The sequence below is a fragment of the Chelmon rostratus genome, chromosome 4 (assembly GCF_017976325.1).
Source record: "Chelmon rostratus isolate fCheRos1 chromosome 4, fCheRos1.pri, whole genome shotgun sequence".
NCBI lineage: Eukaryota > Metazoa > Chordata > Actinopteri > Chaetodontiformes > Chaetodontidae > Chelmon > Chelmon rostratus.
The window spans coordinates 9,308,028-9,329,611 of NC_055661.1; the positions used below are offsets into that span (position 1 = coordinate 9,308,028).

A 21,584-nucleotide genomic window follows, 5' to 3' on the forward strand; every position below is an offset into this window, starting at 1 on the left:
GAAGGAGGGCTTGAGCTTTTTATTGCATTCATTTTGAGCAGAAGAGGACTGGAGACACTTTTTTTCCACCAAGATGAATACAATGTTTCACCTAAATGACACCAACTACATTCTAATCGTCCGGTAGAATGCAACAACACCAAAAGGGGATCTGGACCAGGTGGAATAAGAAATTGGAGAAGAGGCTACGTTTTTTTGGTGGTGTCTCCAGGTAAACCTCAAGAGTGGAAGAAATACATTTTTCGATTTCCGGGTCCTTCATCTTGATTGAAATCAGCAACATATCTATGTTGCCCCACTTCTTACGTAGGTTCTTGAAAATGGCCTCGTCGAGCTTTTTGAATGTTTTTGCATTGATATTTGCACCCTGGACTTCACACCACATGTTTTCGGACAGATGGCTCACGATGTCCCCCATGTTATCAATGTTAAAGTCAACTTTTGCCTCTCTCCAGATCCGTGTGAGCAGCTTCTCCATGAGTACCTGCACAGACTGTTTGTTTCTCTCTGTCTGCGCTGTCTGTTCTTGTGTCTCTGATTCATTGCCCAGTAAAGTGAGCATCACCTGTTGTCTGTAGCTGCGAGCCTGAGAGTTTCGCCACCAGCTCACCAGTGTCAGGAAGATCCACACTGTGTTCTCTACCTCATCATACATCTTCATACACTTTGAGAGTACTGTGGGAGCCATCCCAGTTGTGACGTAACTGTAAACGAGGTTACTGCAAGTCTTAAGCACCGAATCCTGTTTTCTATCCTTTTCATTTTCATCACATTGAAGCAGAGCGGAAACAGCAGCTGTGAGTGACTCTGTTGACTCCTTCCTCTCAACTTTGGCATCCCACTGAAATATGCTCTTCAGTTTTGCCAACATGCGATGTATCAACGCTACGACCATGTTCTTTGATAGAAAAGCCTCGACCTTTTCCTCCAGTTTCTCTGTCTCTTCCGTGGTCTGAACCGTTTGGTTACTTACTTGACAAATATCACTTGCAACAACTTCAATCTCCTGAGAGGTTTGAGATTGCAACAACTGATACTCAGAGTCTGACAACTGATTCAAAAGAGGCTCTACGACAGCATTCACCTCTATAGTAATTATTTCCTTGGCACACTGATAGAAATCATCGCTGTCTCCCGAATGCTCATTTTGCAGCTGTTCGTACCTTTGCATCTGTCTGGATGGTAGACGTGAGCAGAACGTTTTCATCTTGGCCTTGAATGCCTTCAACATTTTGCAGGCATGATTAACCATAGCATTTAATCTTCTGGCGGGAACGCTGCGCTTATACAGCGAAGATACTGGTGAGTTTGATGAAGGCCTGGAGAGGGCAGAGTTGACTTTTTCTGCGACCTCTGTACTGATCAAGTACGACAAGTGTTCTGAGCTGTTGCAGCTCTCTTTGCTCGAAACCCCCAAAGACTCTGCAAAACTCTGATAGACTGTGTTGCCCAGACTGGACATCACATCTTCATCAGACACGACTGCATTCTTCTCCTTAAAAGCCATCAAGAACGCTTTGTTCATTAATGCAATCAAGTCCGCTATCAATTCCGCCATCATTATTTTGGTGGAAACATCAGGAGAACCAGCCGTCAGTGACGACCACTGTGTTGTGGTCAGCCCTTTCAGGAAGGACTGAACCAGCTCTCTGACGGCCACAACGTCGACCTTAGGAATCTCCTCCATCTGTGATTGTCCTGTTCTTTCCATTACATAGAATTTTCCCATTGTGAGATCAATAAAGTCTAATCTAATCTAATTTCGCCTTAAACTGTATCACTGTTGAACGTCTTGGATTTATTTTCTTTATTCTATTATCTACTATTATCTTTTTAATCATGGACTCCTTTGCTTTTCTTTCTTTGATCTCTGATATCATGAAAACCTGACGTCACAGATCAAAGAAATTCTGTTCGCTAAACCCCGCCCCCAGACAGCGACGTCAGCCTAGCAACCGTTGCTAGGCAGGGAGTCCTTTGTCAGGTTTTTTCGTTTTCATCGGAGTGAGCTGGAAACACGAAAGTAAGGAGTTTTCAAACAGACTGGCAGCTACAGCTGATAAAATATCCAGCCAACATAAAAATAAGAAGCCTGCTTTTGGCCTCTCGTGTCTGAAATCAAAGAATCGATGTTTCTGAATTAATTACCACAAAAATGTTGGTCCTGCGTCTAATTTTAGGTTAATTTACTCCTCTGGCTTCTTTCATCCGCTGTAAGCTGCGCCACAAACAGCTGTTTACACACAGGCACTAATTATTTGAAAAGAAAGAAAACTAATCAGCTGTTCACAAATTCTGTATGTTTTGTTGAATCCAGGACAAAAACAGCAGAAAGTTTAACAGTTTGGCTTAACATATTTTCTTTCTCTACAGCAGTAACCCAGATGAGGAGGCAATTTCATTCGCGGTGTGTTTTGTCTGAATCAGTTTGAGATCAGTTATGAATTTGAAGTTCGGTCAAGTTTAATAAACTTGTTTAATAAACCATTATTTAAGTTTCGGAGCTGATTGAAACGGGGCGATAATGGCCTGATAATCCCTGGACAATATTGTCTTCATCAAATGGGGAGATGAGACGATTGCAGATCATGTGAAGGCGGAACAAAGCCGATCATGTTGGCAGCAATGCCGCGGATGAACTATGAGACGGTGGCTGTAACTTGGGCTACTCCGCCCACCCCTCTCAGAGTGGTATGTTCCATCTCCTCGTCGCTTTGCATGGAGACGCTGTTCAGGGGAGCCTGTTTACTAAGTTCCAACAAGTAGTTACGCTGTAATATGGGTGTTCCTGCCTTTGTCTTTGTTTTGTGTGCGTCTATTGAACTGCAAGTACTTAATGCCAGAGATTATTAGAGTCTCAGCCACCTTCTTTTTTTGTGATGAAGACCACTTGCTCCTCTCTTGCTCACTGCTGCTAGCTATGCTAATTGAGCCCAGTTCAGGGCAGTGTAATGTTTGTTATGTTGGCTTCTACCTGTGCAGAGCTTGTGGGCGATTGTGCCCTTATCAATCATTTCATATGTGGAAGATTGTTGTATTCATATGTTCACATTTAATCTAAGCACATTACACGTTGTTTGCATTGGTTGTATTTCTAGTTAACCCAAATCCCTTAATATTGCGTGTAAGGTACATCGCTGGACTTTTAATGGTGAATTCTGCCTAGTTTGGTTAATAAGCTGTGTCTCCTAATTCCACTTTGTGTTGATGCTCTACATAGCAGTGAATTCTTTCCAGCAAGCTGTTGCTTATTTGTTTGCATTATATTCTTAATACATTTTTTATCCTCCTTCCAGAAACCACACACACACTCACCCAAATGCAAACCTACATGTGCAATGACATCTTCCCAGACACCCTGTCAAGACAGTTCAGCAATAAAGTTCTCTTCATTGGAACCTCTGAACTATTTGTGATTTAATCTGTCACTTCAATGGTGGGTTGTGATTTCCTAGAACCCCAGTAGATGAGAAAGGCCACTGTCAGCCCTTCAACTTTCTTTTACATTGCACCAGTATGGATACCTCACAATAAAAAGTCAATGCTCACAGTGCACTACCTGCCTGAGTAACTCATTGTGATATCCGGGACATCTGATACCTGTAGGTTGTATAAGTTTGAGAAGAGACCACATGATGACTTCTGAGGCATTAATTTCTACCCCTCATAAGAATTCCTGAGAAGCCTTTAAATTCAATGCAGTTACATTTAAATGTTTTACAATACCACTGTAATGTGAAACTGACTTTGGCCTTGTCTCTTAAAAGATATATCACCATTATCATTGGTTTTACCACCATTCTCAACAAGAGATTGAGGATTAATGATTATCCTCATAACAGTTAAAGCAGAATCCAGGAATCTGCTGGATCAGCTGTAGGACTCACTTGACAAGACAGACGTTGGACTTCAATCTGTGGCTAAGTCTGGGAGACTTTAGCTCCTATAATCCAAGGATTCTTGTTCTCTGTGGTAAAAACTGAAACATCACAGTTACAAACTGGCTACTGTCTTCATAGAACACAGCAGTATCTGTGCTGCCCTGGTCTTACCACTGAGCTGACAGGTGGCCTACTTTAGGGACTGAAAACGTGTTTACTAAGTCTCTGCTTTCATCTATAAGAAAGGCTTTAACCCCTTGTGCAACTGCTCTTTTGAATGCACCATAAACAGAATCATTACAAAGGAAATCTATTCATATAGTTCAATGCTTTAAAGGTACAGTGAAATTAAAAAAACATTTTCCAGGCTCTAATCCTGTATGCTGATCATCCATTGTATCCCGTTTGGCATCTTAAATATGAATCAAAAATGTTATGTGAATATTTATAGATTGAAATCTATAAACACATTTTTGACAACTCATCTTGAACTCAGGGCGGTCATATTAATGTATGCAATCAGATGTGATTTGGGGTGACAAACTAACTCCACCCTTCATATAAAACCAGTCTTGGAAAAAAAACTAAGTACATTTCCTTAAGTACTGTACTTATGTGCAATTTTAAGGGGAATTGTACTTTGAGTATTTCAAGTTCTGCTAGCTACTTTATATTCCTACTCCACTAAAATTCAGACACAAATAATGTACTGTTTTACTCCAACATAAACAACATTTATTTGATAACTCAAGTTGCTAGTTATTTTGCAGATTCAGATACAAACAATACAGATAATAATACAAAATGTTATCATCAAAAAAATAATAAAGTATTATTATGCATACATAAAATGTGTAAATAAGTAGTCCTTTGAATTGACCCCACTTTAACCAGCTGCAACATTAAAGTGGTGTAGGCCTACATATGAGAGCATAAACAATTGTAATCCAGTTACAGAATATACATTATTCTGAAATGCACTATTTTGCACTTTTGGTATTTTAATCATCTTTTAAACAAGTGAGAATATAACTTTTCCTTGTAACAGACTATTTTTTCACTGTGATATCACTGCTTTTTAAAATGATCCGCGTACTTCTGCAACACTGGATGCAAAAAAAATAAAGATAACATTATAATAAGACTCTGGCTTCAGTTTCACTGGGACTTTAATGTGAAAAATAAACTAGGCAGCCTACTTAAGAATCACTTCCTGTATCTGTGTCACGTGGCTGTCGCCAGGGACCCGCCCCTTTAGGGGCTAACAGCTGGTCCTGAATCTGAATCTGAAACGCCCACTGAGGAGGCAGGAAGTGTATGCCTTTTCACACTATTGGCGCACCTTGTGATGCATCATCTTATGTTCGAGCATCTTTGATTAGGTGTCCGCCTCCGATGACAGTTCCCAATACAGCAAAGGCTGATGGCTGCACAGCACAGCAAAAGCTGACTCAGAGACTCAGATCACAACATGAAACCACACCAAGCTGTGTTAAGCTGCTCACGTGATGTACGTGACGCGGGTGGTGATGTGACGATCGCGATTGGACAAAACAGGAGAGGAGCTCTCCTCTCAACGCAGAGCCAGCCCTGGATGATGAAGACGGTGATTGTAATAATACTAATATTCAAATTAGAGGATGAGGGAATCAACTGCGTCCGAATGCTAACGAGGCTGTCTTAAGAAAAAAAGACACCTGCCCTGTAGAAATAATGTGCTGATCTGCATATAGTGTTGTGTCTGGTGTCCTGAAATGCCGTTACCGAAATCGTCAGCTGACAGAAAAATCCATCTGAACTGGCAACCTTCACGCTGTTCATTCAATCTAACCCCTAGAATGTCATCAATCATAAGAATAAAGAAACAATATCAATAATTATCAGGAAAGATCAAATGTCTCATTGTGTGAGAGAGGGGGGGGGGGTCGACAGCTCCCGAGCAAAAATAACCCAAATGATGTCATTCATAATGCTCGTGTGCGCATCTAGCCACACAGAGGCCCACAGGACAGAGACAGGTGTGTGATTTTAGCGTCACCTCGGTGGGGACAAACAGAGTATTTCCCCGTGGAACAAGTGCATGCTGATGATAACCTGTCGGGCCACCGTGCAGAGAGGGGGGGGGGTGATTTCCAGAGGTAGCCTGATATTATGTAACATCCACGCACGGATCACGATACTCTCTCTCTTTCTTTCTCTGGCTGTTACAGGTGTAAGAAAGCACTGATCAAACATGCCTCGCGAATCACATCAAAACTGAGCACGAACTGAAAACGCTGCGGATGACTTTACCTGTCACAGCGGTCTCTACCATCCTCCCGGGCGCGCCGTCTTGTGCCGTGCTGGAGATGCGCTTTGAACCCCTGCTCCGCTCACAGACACCGACCTTTGGTTTGTCATTCGCTGCCAGTCAAAGGTCGAAGCGCCGAGCGTCCTGTGGGACACACTGTCCGCCGGCAGCTCTCACTTGACCCGTCGGTGAATTTGCTGAGGCAGCACCAGGCTACGGCATCACCATATAATCACATTTTTAGCATATGAGCAACAAACAAGGTCCCGCGATGGCGATGTGTAGATCTGTAGAACATGTGGATGAGCCTAAACGAGACGATGCAAGGGAGGGTTGGATGTGGATGAATGTGTAGGCTACAGCGCATCTGCCTGCGCTGTCAGAGAGGCTGAGCAAGTCTGGTAAAACCTGGGCTGGACTCCGCAGACAGGCTGGATGTTAGGAGCGCATGTAGATTTACTGCAGGAAACTTCTCTACCCATGAGGAGAGACGCAGTCCCGGAACAAACACATGTAGCAATGACACAATAATTATTATGGAGATGAAGAATATTGTTAAATATTGATGAAGAATATTTAACAATATTCTTCATCAATATCAATAACAGGTAACAATATTCTATTCTTCATCAGGTCACAAAACGGCTGAGCACCGCATTCCTACAGTAGAGGTCCCCGTAAGATTAAAAATCCCTGAAACGCAACACCAGCTGTGCTGCATTTGAGGTTTTGGACGCGCTGGGATAAAAGACTTCTTGTTATGCAAGTGAGAATTCTGTAAATCTGCGCCGTGCTTTGTGCATGCACGAAGTGCGGCGCTGCACCTTCCGTCAAGGTGGAGAGCAGATGAGACCGTAATCCGTGACAGTAGAGCACGAGCTCCAACCAGCTCTAATGCACACGGCGTTTATTTACAGATCTGAGAGGATTAGACAGGGGAGGAGGAGATGTACACAGAATTCCTATTTACGTGCGTGTTTACATGTGAGTGTGGCCATGTATTACTCATGTTGTGGGGACAGGCACATTGTGGGGACTCGCATTCCTTATGGAGACAAATCACAAGTCTATTAACGTAAATCACTCAACTTTAGGATGGAGACTTGAGTTAGGGTTTAGGTTAGGTAAGTGTTCGGGTTAGACAAGTCGTGGTAACGATCATGGTTCGGGTGCTTGACATAAGTTGATGTAAGTCTATGTAATGTCCCCAAAAGTGATTGAAACACGACTGTGTGTGTGTGTGTGTGGGTGGGTGGGTGCGTGGGTGGGTGTGTGATTTAGTCCGCGTTTTAAATATCCACCATAGCTATTGCGCGTGGCGCAGGATAGCACACCCTGCTGCTGCTTCCTGTTGTTTTCGCATGACATGAAAGATCAAGGAGCAAAGAGAGGAGGAGCAAGGCCTTACTGTTATTTTAGTTTTCCGAAAAAAAGACACAAAAGAAAAGAAAAGAAACCTTAATGTGGCTATGACAGAGCCACAGATTATAGGGAAAATCCAGAGATTCTTTACGGTTGTAACGGTGCAGTCGGTTTTGTGTAGTTTCAGCCAGGCAGACCACCACTAAAAATCAAACCTCAATATGTCTGAAAACAACTGTCATTTCAATGCAGAATGACTTATTTCAAAATCATATATGTTACTGGGTTATAATTAGTGATGCATTCATGTGTTCATCACTTTAATGGTTCAGATGGCAAAGGTGGGGCTCATTTTTATCACTTTATGCCAACTTCAGTATTGTGTATTTTGTATAAGTGAACTAAATGTGTGAAGTAAGTAGTGACTAGCAGTGCCTGAGCTGCCTGCAAAGACAGATCTTAAAACAGAATAAACGAACAATACAGATGTGTGCATGTAGGGACATTAATCTCGTACAAAGACCGAGAAAGCAGCCATGAGAAAATAGTTTTATTGTTCCTGGAATCTAGCGTGTGTTTGACAACATGGTGTAAAAATGGGGGAGCAAAAAAAATCCACTGTGGTGTCAGACAGCAGCAGTGGGCTGTGGTCACATACTGTACAACTTAAAGCTTTCAGACCATGGCCACTCACTCAACAACACACACTGAGCATGCAGGCCTAGTGTGCCACCCAATACGAGACCAGAGTGTACATGAGAGGGTGTGAGAGAGACAGCTCCTCCACACACATCCCCACTTTACCAAATCAACATCAACAGATGTCTTCTTTCAGCTGCGGACACCGAGACACGGACAAGTTGCAGACATCTCCTATTTTCTATTGAGTAAAAGTGTTTCTTTTCTGCATCTTTTGTCTGCATTTGTCTTAGAGGGATTCCATCTGTACAACACACAACACGGACTATCCTTCAATAAGGAGAACCAAAAGTCCACCAGAAAAACACTGCAAGGCAGTTCTGTCCTCATGAAAAAAATGATTTAAAAAAAAAGGTGAATTTTGCATGTGATTGGTTACTTCTGGCCAATCCCTGATTTACATTCACTATGCAATGTAGGTGACAACATGTTATGATTAAATTTGAAAACTGCAGAGCCAGCATTAATGCCAAACCCTATGTGCTGGTCTTTATCAAACAGTTTAGTTGCTAATTGTTTGCTAAAAGCCAAACAATACAATACTAAACTCGTCTGAAAGAAGCGGTTCTGTCGGGTGAGAAAGCATTACAAACCTTTACCAGTCACTTCCAAAAATAAAAGGCCCAGGTGGTTGTTCACCCTGCAACAGTGATTTATACAGTCATCAATACGAAAAACAAAACTACATCAAAGTGACCTGTTACTTGCCAACATTATATCCAGCAGCATTTTAAAAGTTGAACAAACGCCGCAAAACAATACATTCTGTGAACCCCAAATCTCAAGGCAACCTTTGACACATATTCAAAGGAATGTAACAACATTGAAGGCACTCTATATTCTGTGCATTGGTCTTCATCCCAGCCACAGAGTGTGCTGCAGAGCGACTGTGAGGGGTTTCTTGAAACAGTCCGGCTCCAGCCCAGTACATTCTCCTGCATGTTAACAGTTGCAGAGTGCATAATATGCTGCAGCGTTTCAGTACAAAACGTAAAGAATAGCAGTTTATACAGTGCACGGTCTTTTGCCTTATCGATGGATATATTCTAGAAACACTGAGCTGATTAAAAAACGGTTTGTTTCATATGTAACAGCTGACTTGTAGGCATTGTATATAGCATATAACACAGCACTCTGGCTAGCACAGGCTTCAACTTTTTAGAAAAAACTGACCCAATAAATGACTGTCTAAGACTGATTTAGGCTTGAGATACGACACAATGCATCATATCAGGGCTGCCCTCAGTCAATATGTCAGTTAAGGCTGTGGTGAGACAGATTTTAATACAACAGATTTTGTTATGTGTATTGTGCTCTGTGAAAAACCACAACTCCACCTGCACTTCGAAGGGTACAAGAAGGGTTTCAATCAAAAATCTGTATAATCATTGAGGCAGTGATGGGGTGTCGTTTGCATGATTACAAAAATTGGATGCGATTATTCAAATTTGTAAAGATTACAGACTATTTAAGTAATATGTCCTAAGTCTGCTTTCATGTAAGTTTTATTTTCTGAACAACAATAATTATATGGAGTTTGGTATCAAATATTTAAGAATGAAGGGAAGCCTTTCTATGTATTATTTACTTTTTCTTTTGCTTTTAATCTCAATCAATGAGCAAAAATTTAAATTCAATGTGAGAGAACTGGAACCGATAAAAAAGAGAAAGAATTGCTTGATGGTAAGTGCTGGTATAAAACTAGGATTTCCAAAATAAAAATGATCAGCTGTAATATTCCCTTAAGCATCTAAACATTTCACTATGACATTGCAGAAATCAACACAGTCAATAAAGCTTTGCACACAACCGTCCATTTGAAAAAGCAACACGTGATCGAATCACAAACATGTTGGATGGCTTCAGCTTTGATCAGTGTCCTTGTCCATCACTCTAAACTTCAGTATTAATGAGGAAACTGAAAGTTGGGACCAGCACGTGGAAACATTACCCCAGCTATGGTCTCTTCACTGGGAGCAGTGTCAGGGTGTCTGGGTTTGGACGGCATCTGACGGCTGTGTGTGCATCTTGGTGCTGAGGAGAGAGTTGATATAAGGCCAGATCCGGTCCGTCTCTGTACCGGAGAACGAGTGCAGGACTCCCTGTGATCTGAGCGGACAAATAAGAGAACAAATAAGGCGCAAAGCTGGGGAAAGCAGCATTACCCACAATGCAACTCAACCGCAGAGAGTCCAGTCAGAGATCTGGATGCACTATGCTCATCGTGGCTAATGTAGCCTCCAGTCATTAGCCTCATGGCATCAAAGTAAGACAGCCATCCAAGAAAGGAGCGTGTTCTCCTCACCACTGTTGTTTGATCTTAAAGTGTCAATCTCGAAGAATTCAGTTGCGGTTGATTTGGCGCCACCTGTAGTTACAGGTGGTAACAACAAATGGGGTTCAAAACAACAGGTCACATAACTCTGGGGGCAGCAAGACAAACTACTGTCATATTATTTTAAAGAAGTCAGGCAATAGTTGGCCTTTTACCACCATTCTGTGAGCAGCCTGATCACATATAATGCTGCACATAGCATGAGTCTGTGAACAGCAGAGCACAGTGAAGAGTTTGCAACGTCACTGAGAAGTTGGAGGTGTGCAGCCTGTCGCCTGCAGCTCTTCATCGAACAGCTCCCTGTGGCTGCTGCCTCTTGTTCCACTACTCCCTGCCTGCAATATTTCAAACTGATCCGCTGCCAAAAAATCCCAAAAATGAACACTGTCTTGTTTTTAGATGCATTTTTGATTAATGATCACTGACGAACACGTTGCATTTCCTGTGACTACTTCATGATAAAAGAAGCTACTCCCAGGTGTGCTACATCTGATGCTGAATGAGGTGCGCCTGACCTGGGATTGAAGAGCTGTCCCAGCATCAGATGAGAGAGGCTTCTGGTGTGGTGTCAGCTGGTCTGGCAGCCCCTCAGCCTGGGATTTTGTGTTGCATGTTTTGTTTTGACTTTGTGTCTTTAATTAGTCTTGGTTTGGTGTCTTGGTTGTTTGTATGTCTTTATAGTAATAAATCCCATAGATGTGGTGTTTTAAAAAGTGTCTTTTTGTGGTTGATTTGGGCCAGTGGTGGAGTGTTGATTGCCCCATAGGGCCACCTAGGGGTGGGCTGTAACATTATAAAATAAAGTGTTGAGCACAACAAAATATCCAAGGCTTGAGAAATCAACACTTTTAATGTAAGATATAACTAAATAGATCTATGATCCCTCTCATGAGGTCTGTGTTTTGTTATTGTTTGATATCATTGCGACATAGCACATGAATGCACTGCTTTTCAGTGACCAAATATGAATTATCTGCATGTTACGATGAAACTTTGCACTGATAATGCTAGAAAAAGTAAAGGCCACTTAATGTTTATTCTGATGAATCATCTTAATAGAGTTTCAATCTGATTTCCGTATGCTGACAGCAAGAACTCACACTGCTGGCTGCCTGTAGGAAAATCACCGTTAAAAACACTGAGTATAGACATGAAAGGGATGCATTTACTGACTTGTATAAGTCTATGACAGGTTTGGCCACATCTTTGTAGTGTCTCAGCCTGGCCATCAGAGCTTCTGGTTTGTCATCATCATGCTGAATCAGTGGCTCGCCAGTGACGTCATCCTTACCCTGAGGAGGGCAACACAAGGTCACACATGCAACAATGCATCAAAGGTCAACACCAGACAACGCATTAAAATGTTCTAGCGCAGAGGATTACAGCACAACACAATACACAATAAAATAAAAACCACGCTGCAGGTAGACACACATCTACAGTCATGTCGCAAATAAGAGCTGTGCTGCAGCCAGAGGGCTTCTAATGTCAGGGCGTCTAAAGCTCTGGAGCAGCCTTCCACTGAATATGAGGTGAGCATTATCAGCATCCTCTTTTAAAACTTATTGACACAAACCGGCTTTTACTGCAATTACTTCATTTATTTTTATTTATTTAAAGATCCCCCTGCACACATGTGTTATGAACTGTAAAAACACAGCGCTGAAAATTCTCAAAATTACAATCACTTCTTCAGCTTCGTTGAAACATTAAGAACCCATGAAGATGAAAAAAATTCAGTTTCAAAATTTAAAGTCCTTTTTTTAGTAGTTTCTACTGTTGTTGCTAATGTATGTTCTACATATTTGTTCATTGTTCAGTTGTTCAGTTGTCTGTGAAGCACATTGTAAACATGTTTTTGTAAAGTGCCATATAATTAAAGGTTACTATATTACCATACTACTATTAATATATTTTGGTTAAGAAAGATAACAATACTAAATAGTAAATGAAGTCAGTGTGACAACAAAGACCTTGTAAAGCAAAATAACGACAGGGTGGGATAGTGAGTTAGGTCTCTCATTCTGACAAGCTTCCACTCTGCTGAAGCCAGACATTAAATCCTACCAGCTCCAAAACACACTGACACAAATCACTGGGGAGGAAACTGAAAGGACAAAACTGTCCTCCACAAAATCAAGGGCCACAAAATAAATCTCAGGCAGGACATTTTAAGCACTGTGACTATACTCTCACTGGTAGACTTTTGAGACCTGCACTCGTGGTGGGTTGAAACCCATGTTGTAGACTCTACCACTGGTTGGATGGATCCAGCGGTCGCTCAGTCGCTCCCTCAGGGTCTCATAGGGGATGTTGAGGCTGATGACCAGGTCGAGCTGGCACAAACTGTTCAGGGCTTGGGCCTGCGACAGAGTCCGAGGAAAGCCTAGACAGGGCACGGAGTGAGCAGGAGGAAAGAGTGAGGCATCGTCAAGCAGGAACAGTTCATGTTTGGTGTTACACACCGATATGTGACCTTTGTTTTTTTCATCAACTGCATTAAAGACTGCGATGCACGTGCATCAAGCCATGATGATAGAAAGGAAGACATGCTGATGAGTAATAGGCCATTTCACAGTTTCAGACATACAGTACACAGTTTATTTCCTGTTTTTCTGGAGTCAGTAGTTGACAGCGAGTAAACTTGGACTCAAGCTGCTTCCAGTTTTCCAGTATAACAGTCTGGAGCTGTGACAAAATAAAAGGATTATGTACATGTGAATGAACTTACTGAAAAAACAATGCTCTCAGTGACATGGCCTGGATGAACCACCAGCAGCAGTAACAAGATAACAGTCTACAGCCACGCTAGCAGCTCTGTGAGGCTGAACGTTGAGGTATCTGCTAAAATCTGCATGCTGATGGGTAATATGGTCACATGTTTGTTTAGCTTCTGAGCAAGCTGTCATGGTGCTGATGTCAACCCCGCGGTGGCCAAAGACATGAAGTCAAGGACTCACCAAAGACATCGCGTCAGTCTATCTACTAGATGTTAAGATATTTACTGGGTGAGTGAAAACTTTGAGCTGGAAGGAGAAAAAATCAGAGGTCACCAAAGTCAGTGACATTCATCCTCTGGGGACCATCAATGTCTGGACACAATTTCATGGAAGTCCATCCATCTGTTGTTGAAAGATTTCACTGCGTTTTCATTAATCGAGGCAGTGTGGCTAAAAAGAGTAGTAGAATAACAGAAGCAGAATTAGAAATAGTATATTATAGTCTTCTATTCCACTTTTGTTGTGAGACTCCACCGGGAGGCCAAACCCCATTGACCTATACAGCAAAGAACAGCACCAGTGGGATCTCCAGTGCTTAAGGATACGCTAACTGTGAATGTTAGTTCCTTTCGTTAAGCCCATTGTCTCTTGCAAACCACATAGCTTTTTTTTTTTGCTTTGGTATGCAAAAAATCTGCCTGGTCTTCAGTTTATTGCTTCCTTATATGTTGCCAGCAGAAACTGGCACTGACATATGCATCGCTCTGTGCGCTCGTTTGTTAAGAGCAGCTAAATCTCTCTAACCACCAATGAGTGATGGGAGGGCACCAGCGCAGGAGGGAGAACAAGAGCGAGAAAGAGACAGACAGCGGGCAGGAAATTCTGCCTTTCTACTGCAGAATATTTTAGGAGGATATTTACTGTCTGTGTGTCTGTGAACTCAGAAACGTGAAGAACACCACGCGATCAATCAATATGCTGGGGACACTGATTACTCAGAGTCATGAGATAAACATGATGAACTGAGATAAATGCAAGCACGTGTGTTTGTGTGTGTGTGTGTGTGTGTGTGTGTGTGTGTGTGTGTGTGTGTGTGTGTGTGTAACACTGGTTTGGCCGCTCTTTTTTCTTGCTAAAGCCGAACTATTTGTTCAGTGACCATGTTCCCAGGTTAAAACAAGCCTAACACCAGCCATCAATGTTTCATCAATGCTTGGCATCTCTCTTGAAGATCGTAGATAATATTCAACTTGACAAAGGACATTTACTAATGGCTCAAACTAAATATGTTACCAGATAACAAAGAAAACATGCAGTTTTGCATTTTATAACTCGCTTCTGAGGCCTTTTTCCAGCCAGTACTTGTACATTTGTGTTATACATTACAAAAGGGATTTTTAGATGGCAATCCGTTATCTTTACTTTGACCTTTGATTTTTCAATCTGATGTTAATCCTTGGTGACGACTGTAGGTTGAGTGACAGTCGAGAGCCTGCACAGACCTGCTGGTACAAGATTGAGTACCTCAGAGTATTAACTACCCACAGATGTAGGATAATGTAGAGAGGACTTTTCTGCTTTCCGTGAAGGGGGCAGCACATATGGCACTTTGGGGGCCATGTTTCTGAATGTGCAGAGGTGTGAATAAAAAAGCTTGCTTCATGGCCCTGCCTCTAACATGGCTATGAGTCTGCGAATTTTGGGGGTGGCACCTGGGGTGGCCAATCAGATTTAAGGGGTGGCTGGCAGTTCCCACCTCTGGCCATGAGGCTGCAATATGAAGAATATATTCCCTCACTACAAAGGGAGACAAAGGATGGAGGCTGCTGTGAGATAAAGTCTGCAAAGCCGGTGCACCACAGTGCATCAGCAGATTAAAGTACAGACCATGCACTTGCATAAAAACAAACCCTCCGTTTTTCGTACCATCCAGCAGCCAGCTGTGGCCGCTCAGCTGCTCCAGCCTGGGCAGCATCAGTCTGGTCATGACGGGGTCCGGCACCAGCATGCTTCTTTCTACGTAGGTCTTCACCAGCAGACCTGCCTCTGATACACAACAGACAGGGAAAGGCAGTCAATGCAAGTCTATTCAAAAATAAATAAAAAAAACACAACAGGACAGGAACTGCTGAGCTAGCCAAAAAAAATTTAAAAATAAAACACTCAAGAGCATCTTGTTTGTGTAACTATCTGATCAGAGATAGTAAATAGTTAAAAAAAAAAACTGTACTAACTGTACCTGCAAACCCCTGCCTGTAACTTTGCCTATCTTGTTCATTTTAAATGACACTCCTGCTGTGGATAATTAAACCGCTGAATTCATTTAAGCCACTGAATTTTAACAAACGCACCAACTGAATGCGTTGGTTCATGAATCCTGGAACTTGTTTTAAAGCTTAAAGAAAAAAAGGTTTGGTTCCCACTGTCCCAGCTTTTCTGCAATGTTTCAGTAATGGCAACCAAGCACATATGTTTTTACTTAAGCTCTCTGCACTGAACTCCAATTTTCTTATCGGTAGGGTGTACGTGGACTTCTTCTGTGAATTAAATTAATTCCAGTTGTGCAGCTATAATGAGGAAGAGACACAACCCATGATTTAATGTGTAAGTTTGGGAAAATAATCATGATAAAAGGCCTGCTGGAGGGATTTTAACTGGAGTAACAGTGACTCACTGTGTGGTTGGACACTTATGCAACTCAAGTCTCTACACTAGATTGAAGTCAAATCAAGGAAAATGCTGGTTTGCTTAATTTGACTATTAGAATGACATCAAGGGGAAGAAAAATTACAATCGTCAAATTAACACATTCAGCACAAACACTGACGCGTTGGATCAACTTTTTTGCAGACCTCTTCCTGCTGGCACCGTAGTCTGGATGTTTGGGCAACAGCACGCGAGCAGATGTGCAGTATCTTACCTGTATTTGCCGCTATGCTCTCTCGTAGAAAGTGGCCGCTGGACAGATACTGCAGGCCAAAGCTTTGCGCAATCCTCTTGGATATCGTTCCTTTCCCTGATCCTGGTGGGCCCATGATTGCAGCTCGGAATAACTTGGCCATGTCTTCCTTAAACACAGGCTCCAACGGTAAAATCCCCGGGACGCACAAATGCTGATGTTCCTGTTTGCGCGCGAGGGAGCGAATTATCTCTAAATTAGAGTCCTAACCAGATGCGCGCATGAGCGGTCGAACGTGTCCAAGGATTGGACGTCTTGGAAATTTGTCCTGCCAAAGTAAATTTCTGCGTATTTCTGGAGTGAGCGGTCCTTTACGCAGAGCCCACTCTCTGCGCAAACTGGGGCTATCCTGCTTCGATCAAGTCAAAACGCCTCTCTTCTTTCTTTTTTTCCGCCTTTCTGCTCGCTTATGGGTACGTTACGCTTTAAAGACAGAGACTTTTTCTCCGCGAATGAATGAAGGAGTCGCCACAACGCCCTATTTTCCTGCGCACATCACCCACAAAAAATGCGGATGACTGATCCACACGAACCATGCGGGGTAAACTGGTTACTGTAGTTTTTAACGTACAAGTGGCACAACAACTGTAGTCTGTCACTGTTGGTGACTGACTACAGTTTCCCTTAAGAGAGGGACGACTGCGAAAAGGCCCAGACAAGAATATTACATTTATCTAACAAAAGCAGTAGGACGAAGAGGAGGAGGAGGAGGACAGGTTTTTTAGAATTTATCATAAAAGGACCAGAATATTTTCCTTCATGTTAGCAAGCAAAAACAAAAGAATAACTAAATTAAATGCATAATCAATTCAATTCACCATAACATATTAGATGTTTAGAACAGTGAGGGAATGCCCTAGAGCTGATTAAGACTAAATCATTATCAAGTTATAGCGATCTACATCTGGAAAATCAGACTATTCCGCCTTTAGTACATGTTGAGGCTTGTTGCATGTTGGTGAAGGCTCCACGCTTCCCGTGCGGGCTCAGGTTCAGGCATCAGCACGGCAGTGGCGCACGGCTGCGACTCTTCCGGTTCCTAAGTGTCATGCAGGATTCAACCACGGGGTGGCGCGGTTGTCTAACATTTACAGCAGCACACCCTGTAACAGCTCGGCACAAACACAGTCTGGTGACAAAGTGTCGGGCCATTTATTTCATACAAACCAGAAAAAGGTGCGGTCATTTGAAAGTCGCCTGATGCCGTGAAAATAGCGCAAGTGGGTTTTGCAATTTGCAAGTTGCTCATCTGCATGGATAAACTTGTCAGATTCTGCCCAGAAAGTTGACATTTCCGTTCAGTTCTGCAATAAATAAACGAGTGTGAGAGTTACTGTGCATCGTGCACGTTACCCCGCTAACTGATAAAGTGGGCATGTCTTGCATTCCACCACTTGTTGACAGCATTTCTGTCGGAACAGAGCTTCTAGCGTTTCTTGTGCTCCATGAGGGCTGCTGTTTCGTGTGGTTCTGCGCTGCTGGCAGCGAGCGCAGAAGAGCACATGAGTCGCTGTCTTTCTGCGCAACGTTTGCGGACGGGAGGAACCGAGTGAGTAGTTGTTGCGAGCCATACGGCGGCGGCAGCGTCCCGGAGCTGTCAAATATTGCGCACAGCCTCCAGTCAGTGGAGAAGCCAGACTAATCCACCAGACAAACAACTCGGAAGATTAACCTTTTTTCTTTCTTTCTTTCTTGTTTTTTAGCTTCGCGAAACTAGTTTTTGTCTCCACACCCGGAAGCCTGCTTTTAAAATCATTGTCAATTTGTCACATGGCTTTGGAGAATTCAATAACAACAAAAAATGGCGACAATCACGTTGCTCTGTGTGGTCTTGCTGCGTCATTAAAAATATTCATGTAAACACGGGGGATTAAACGGGAAAATAGCAGGTGAGTGAGCCAAATGTGCGTTGTGTATTTAATGCGGACTGAACGTAATTAAGAATAAATGATTATATTTAGATGTTAGGGCATGCTGTTTGTTTTCGCTGGGGAAAGGGGTGTGTATGCAACGCTGGGCGTCAACGTTGGGCTGCACAGCGTTCAATACGAACATTGCATTTAGATTTTACCCTCGGTCGCTTTTTGTAGAGCTTATTTCGCCTCATTGAAGCAGGTGTGCATGTTGTTGTGTCGTGACATAAATGCCAGCGCGGTTTAGATCCGGCCAACTTTAGTTTATTTGTAGAAAGCGGCAACAAGCTTTGGCACCGCTTTGACTTGTGCTGCCGTCGTTATTATCTAGTGTCGGAGCCATTGATGTGTATTGCCTGTTAGCTCCACTGTCAGGTTAGGAGCCAGTCCCCACTTATTTACATTGAGGGTTTAAACAATATGGACGCGCTTTCTTCACGGGGTCTCTCTCCTTTTTTTTTTTCTTTTTTTTTTTTTTTTCAACAGACATTCGTGACAGCTACTGGGGCCACTGAGCCCCGACGCTGTTTGTCCTCTGCCCTGCTTAGTTAGTACACATGTTGCTTTGCTTTTCCCGTCCGTCGGGAACATTTTTGGCCAGAGCCCTGAGCAGCGGGGCTAATAATGGAGTTGTTTACATGAAGTGCGGAGGGCGGACTGACGAGGAGGAGGAGCCGCGAGCGCTCGAGAGGCTGCTCGCGCCGAGGGGGGCGGAGCCCGCGTGGAGAATCATAACAAGTCTGACGTCACTCGGCCTTGTGGTTGGTATGAATAATATACAGTAGTTTGTCTCTGCCGAGTCCTAGCTGGAAAGAGGTTGAGGGGGGGGGTCTTTGTATGCGTAATTGTTTTATGGGATGAGACATTAACGAGGCCTCCGTGCAGGAGCAGAATGGAAAAAAAATGAGCTAAAATACTTTCATATGGAAAGAGTCTACAAAACATGTGCCTCATGATATCATGCGCAACACTACAGGTATCCTCCTCCCGTTTCCAGGAATTACACAGTGTTGTTTGTAATCACAGATTCACATCCAGAAGGCCTTTGAGTTCAAATTACACATGCTGCAGGGTTGTGCATTATTAACTGTCCACCGTTCAGACACAGGTAGGAGTTTCATCATGTAATGTGCAACGCAGTCTGTCTTTTGCAGGGCAAATTTAGCCACGTTAGTTGTGCAAATTTACGTTAAAGGGAATTGTACAATAACATCACTGTCCTGATTGGAGTGCATGTGCAAAACATACTGCTCAGCCACTTTCACTGAATCTAGCCTTTCGGACACAAACAGTAGGATGTCGTATGAAGGAAACCTGCATAATCAAAACAAGGCGTGAGGACTGACTTAACTTTCCCCTGGTTTGCCCAGTACTCAATTCCTCTTTTAAGAGGTCTCTATGTTTATTTCTGTTCCCCTAGTCAAATTATGAAATGTAGCTTCTGATTTGAACCTTTTTCACTCTGACTTTGTTTATTTTCTGATGGTCTTATTGTGTTTCCAAAAAGAAAAAAAAAAAAGTTATGGAATTTTAAAGGGTTAAATCCCATTGTTAGAGGGCAAAACACTTCCTGCTGGTGACCAATGGAGGAAAGGATATTTCAACAAGTATTGTATTCAAATTAGGGCTTGTTTGGTTACATGATTATACAGTCTTACTCTGTAGATTTATCTGGTATAGTATTAGCAACTGTTTGTTACTTAAAATTATTTGTGTTCAAACAAATGTTGGAGATGCAACTTGCACATGATTTAAATTAGATACCAGCTGATAAGCTTTAAAAAATGCAAAGGGAAACTTTGTTATCTTTGCACCTGTTGACATCAGGTGGGTGAATGACGAATGGAGCGAAGGCCCGGACTGCTAGATTTGACAGGCTGCCCTGGTTCAGTTATCACAGTGCTGATGCTGTCCCCATCGAAGGTACAGTACTGTGATAACTGAAGGATGGCTGCCAACTTGACACGAGTGCAGCGAATCAGAACATATTCGGCTAAATGAGCCAGAAGACCAAAGAGAAGAAAGAAATTATTGCGGTGTGCTGATTTAAGAAGGTTTGATGTGATGTCCAAAAGTCTGTGTGTTTTTACTGACAAAACTGTTGAATCTGTCCATGGATCGCACCTTGGTCAATGACATATCTATGAGGCTATTATTGTGTATTTAAGAAACATTCAGCTCAAACCTTGTGCATTAGTATTATTTCCACTGCTCATGTAACATCTGCTTCACTGTAAGAAATAAAGTGAATTTTCTTTTAGTTAAATGTCTACGTTCTTTTATTTATCATTGAAAATTCAGTGGATCCTACATAGAGAAGGTTGCAGCCATAAAACAGTCAACTACTGGAAGACTGAAGTTCCATTTGGCTGTAAAACTCATGTGCATCATGCACGCTTATCCACATTAATTTCCTGCTTCCTTATAGTCAAGCCTCATATTTCTAATGCTCCTGAACCTTTCATTGTGACGTATGTCCTAACTCCTTATAAATATCATTTTATAATAATGCTGTGTTCTCCATGTTTTTTCTTGATTTAACTATCAGGGGTTAGGCGCTACACCGGCTCACCAGAAGCACTATATTACAATCTGAAGTATAAGATGGTCCTCAGTGGTTGTTCCACATTGTTATCAACAGGGGGAGCCAAAGACCTGGTACTGATGTGCTTTGTGGTCTGAACAACGACAGCTCTGTCCTGTCTAACCTGTTTCTGAAATCTAAGTAATGAGTATGTTGATAGCAAAGTTGATCAAAACGAAAGTGCTCATTTGTCACATTTCTTGTCAGATAAACTTTTGACAACACAAAAGGAGAATCTAATTTATAGTGCCATTACGAGGCTATGTGAGTAAGTTTTCCCAGTTAAACAGACCATTTATGGACTAAATGTATGAATCACACACAACGACAACTACAGCCTCCATTTTGGTTTAAACTCCTAACTCATTATTGTTTTAATCATAGGTCATGTTCAGTGTATAATATCAATATATCACAGATCAAAGCACACTGTGATCTGTGAATCTGAATATGCTGAAATGAATCATATTTTTCAGAACACTGTTGAATAATACATGCACTGCTTGAGTCATGTCTCATAAACTACAGGTCACTCTGCACCTGTCCTTAGAATGTTTCATTCAGAGGGTACATGCTGCGGCTGCGGTGGAAATCCCCAAAGTGTCATGAAACATATTTTGTTTTTGTCTCACTCTAACCTCAATCTGCACAGCTCGTCTTGATTCGCATGTGTTTTTCTGACTCACTGTGTGATATCTACATGTTTGTTGTTAAGCATATTTTTTAATGATAAACCGTTAAAAGTTCAGTGTGGTTTACATTTCTCAAAAGAGCTAGCTATTGTTAAAATAAGAACAGGCATTCAAATCTGCTAAATTTCCTGATAGTATAGTCAAGTACT

The 21,584-nt window shown here is 42.3% G+C and overlaps 1 protein-coding gene across 1 annotated transcript; it reads right to left on the reverse strand.

The window, feature by feature from the left end:
- Positions 1–8,068: 8,068 nt before the first annotated feature.
- On the reverse strand, positions 8,069–16,727 carry ak4 (adenylate kinase 4). The gene is made up of 5 exons (XM_041934971.1): positions 16,208–16,727; positions 15,214–15,333; positions 12,781–12,953; positions 11,741–11,859; positions 8,069–10,341 (listed from the first exon to the last, which is right to left on the reverse strand). The coding sequence occupies exons 1-5, from the start codon at positions 16,347–16,349 to the stop codon at positions 10,215–10,217; spliced, it is 681 nt and encodes a 226-aa protein (XP_041790905.1). The 5' UTR covers positions 16,350–16,727; the 3' UTR covers positions 8,069–10,214.
- Between the last annotated feature and the right edge of the window lie 4,857 nt (positions 16,728–21,584).

What these genes read in the sequence shown, in the direction of transcription:
- ak4 (XM_041934971.1), bottom strand. Translation starts at nt 16,349, where the DNA reads ATGGCCAAGTTATTCCGAGCTGCAATCATGGGCCCACCAGGATCAGGG. An exon ending in TCAACCCACCACGAGTGCAG is followed by an intron (nt 11,860 to 12,780) that starts GTCTCAAAAGTC and finishes TGCCCTCCTCAG; the next exon opens with GGTAAGGATGACGTCACTGG. An exon ending in CCTGTCATAGACTTATACAA is followed by an intron (nt 10,342 to 11,740) that starts GTCAGTAAATGC and finishes TTGTCCGCTCAG; the next exon opens with ATCACAGGGAGTCCTGCACT.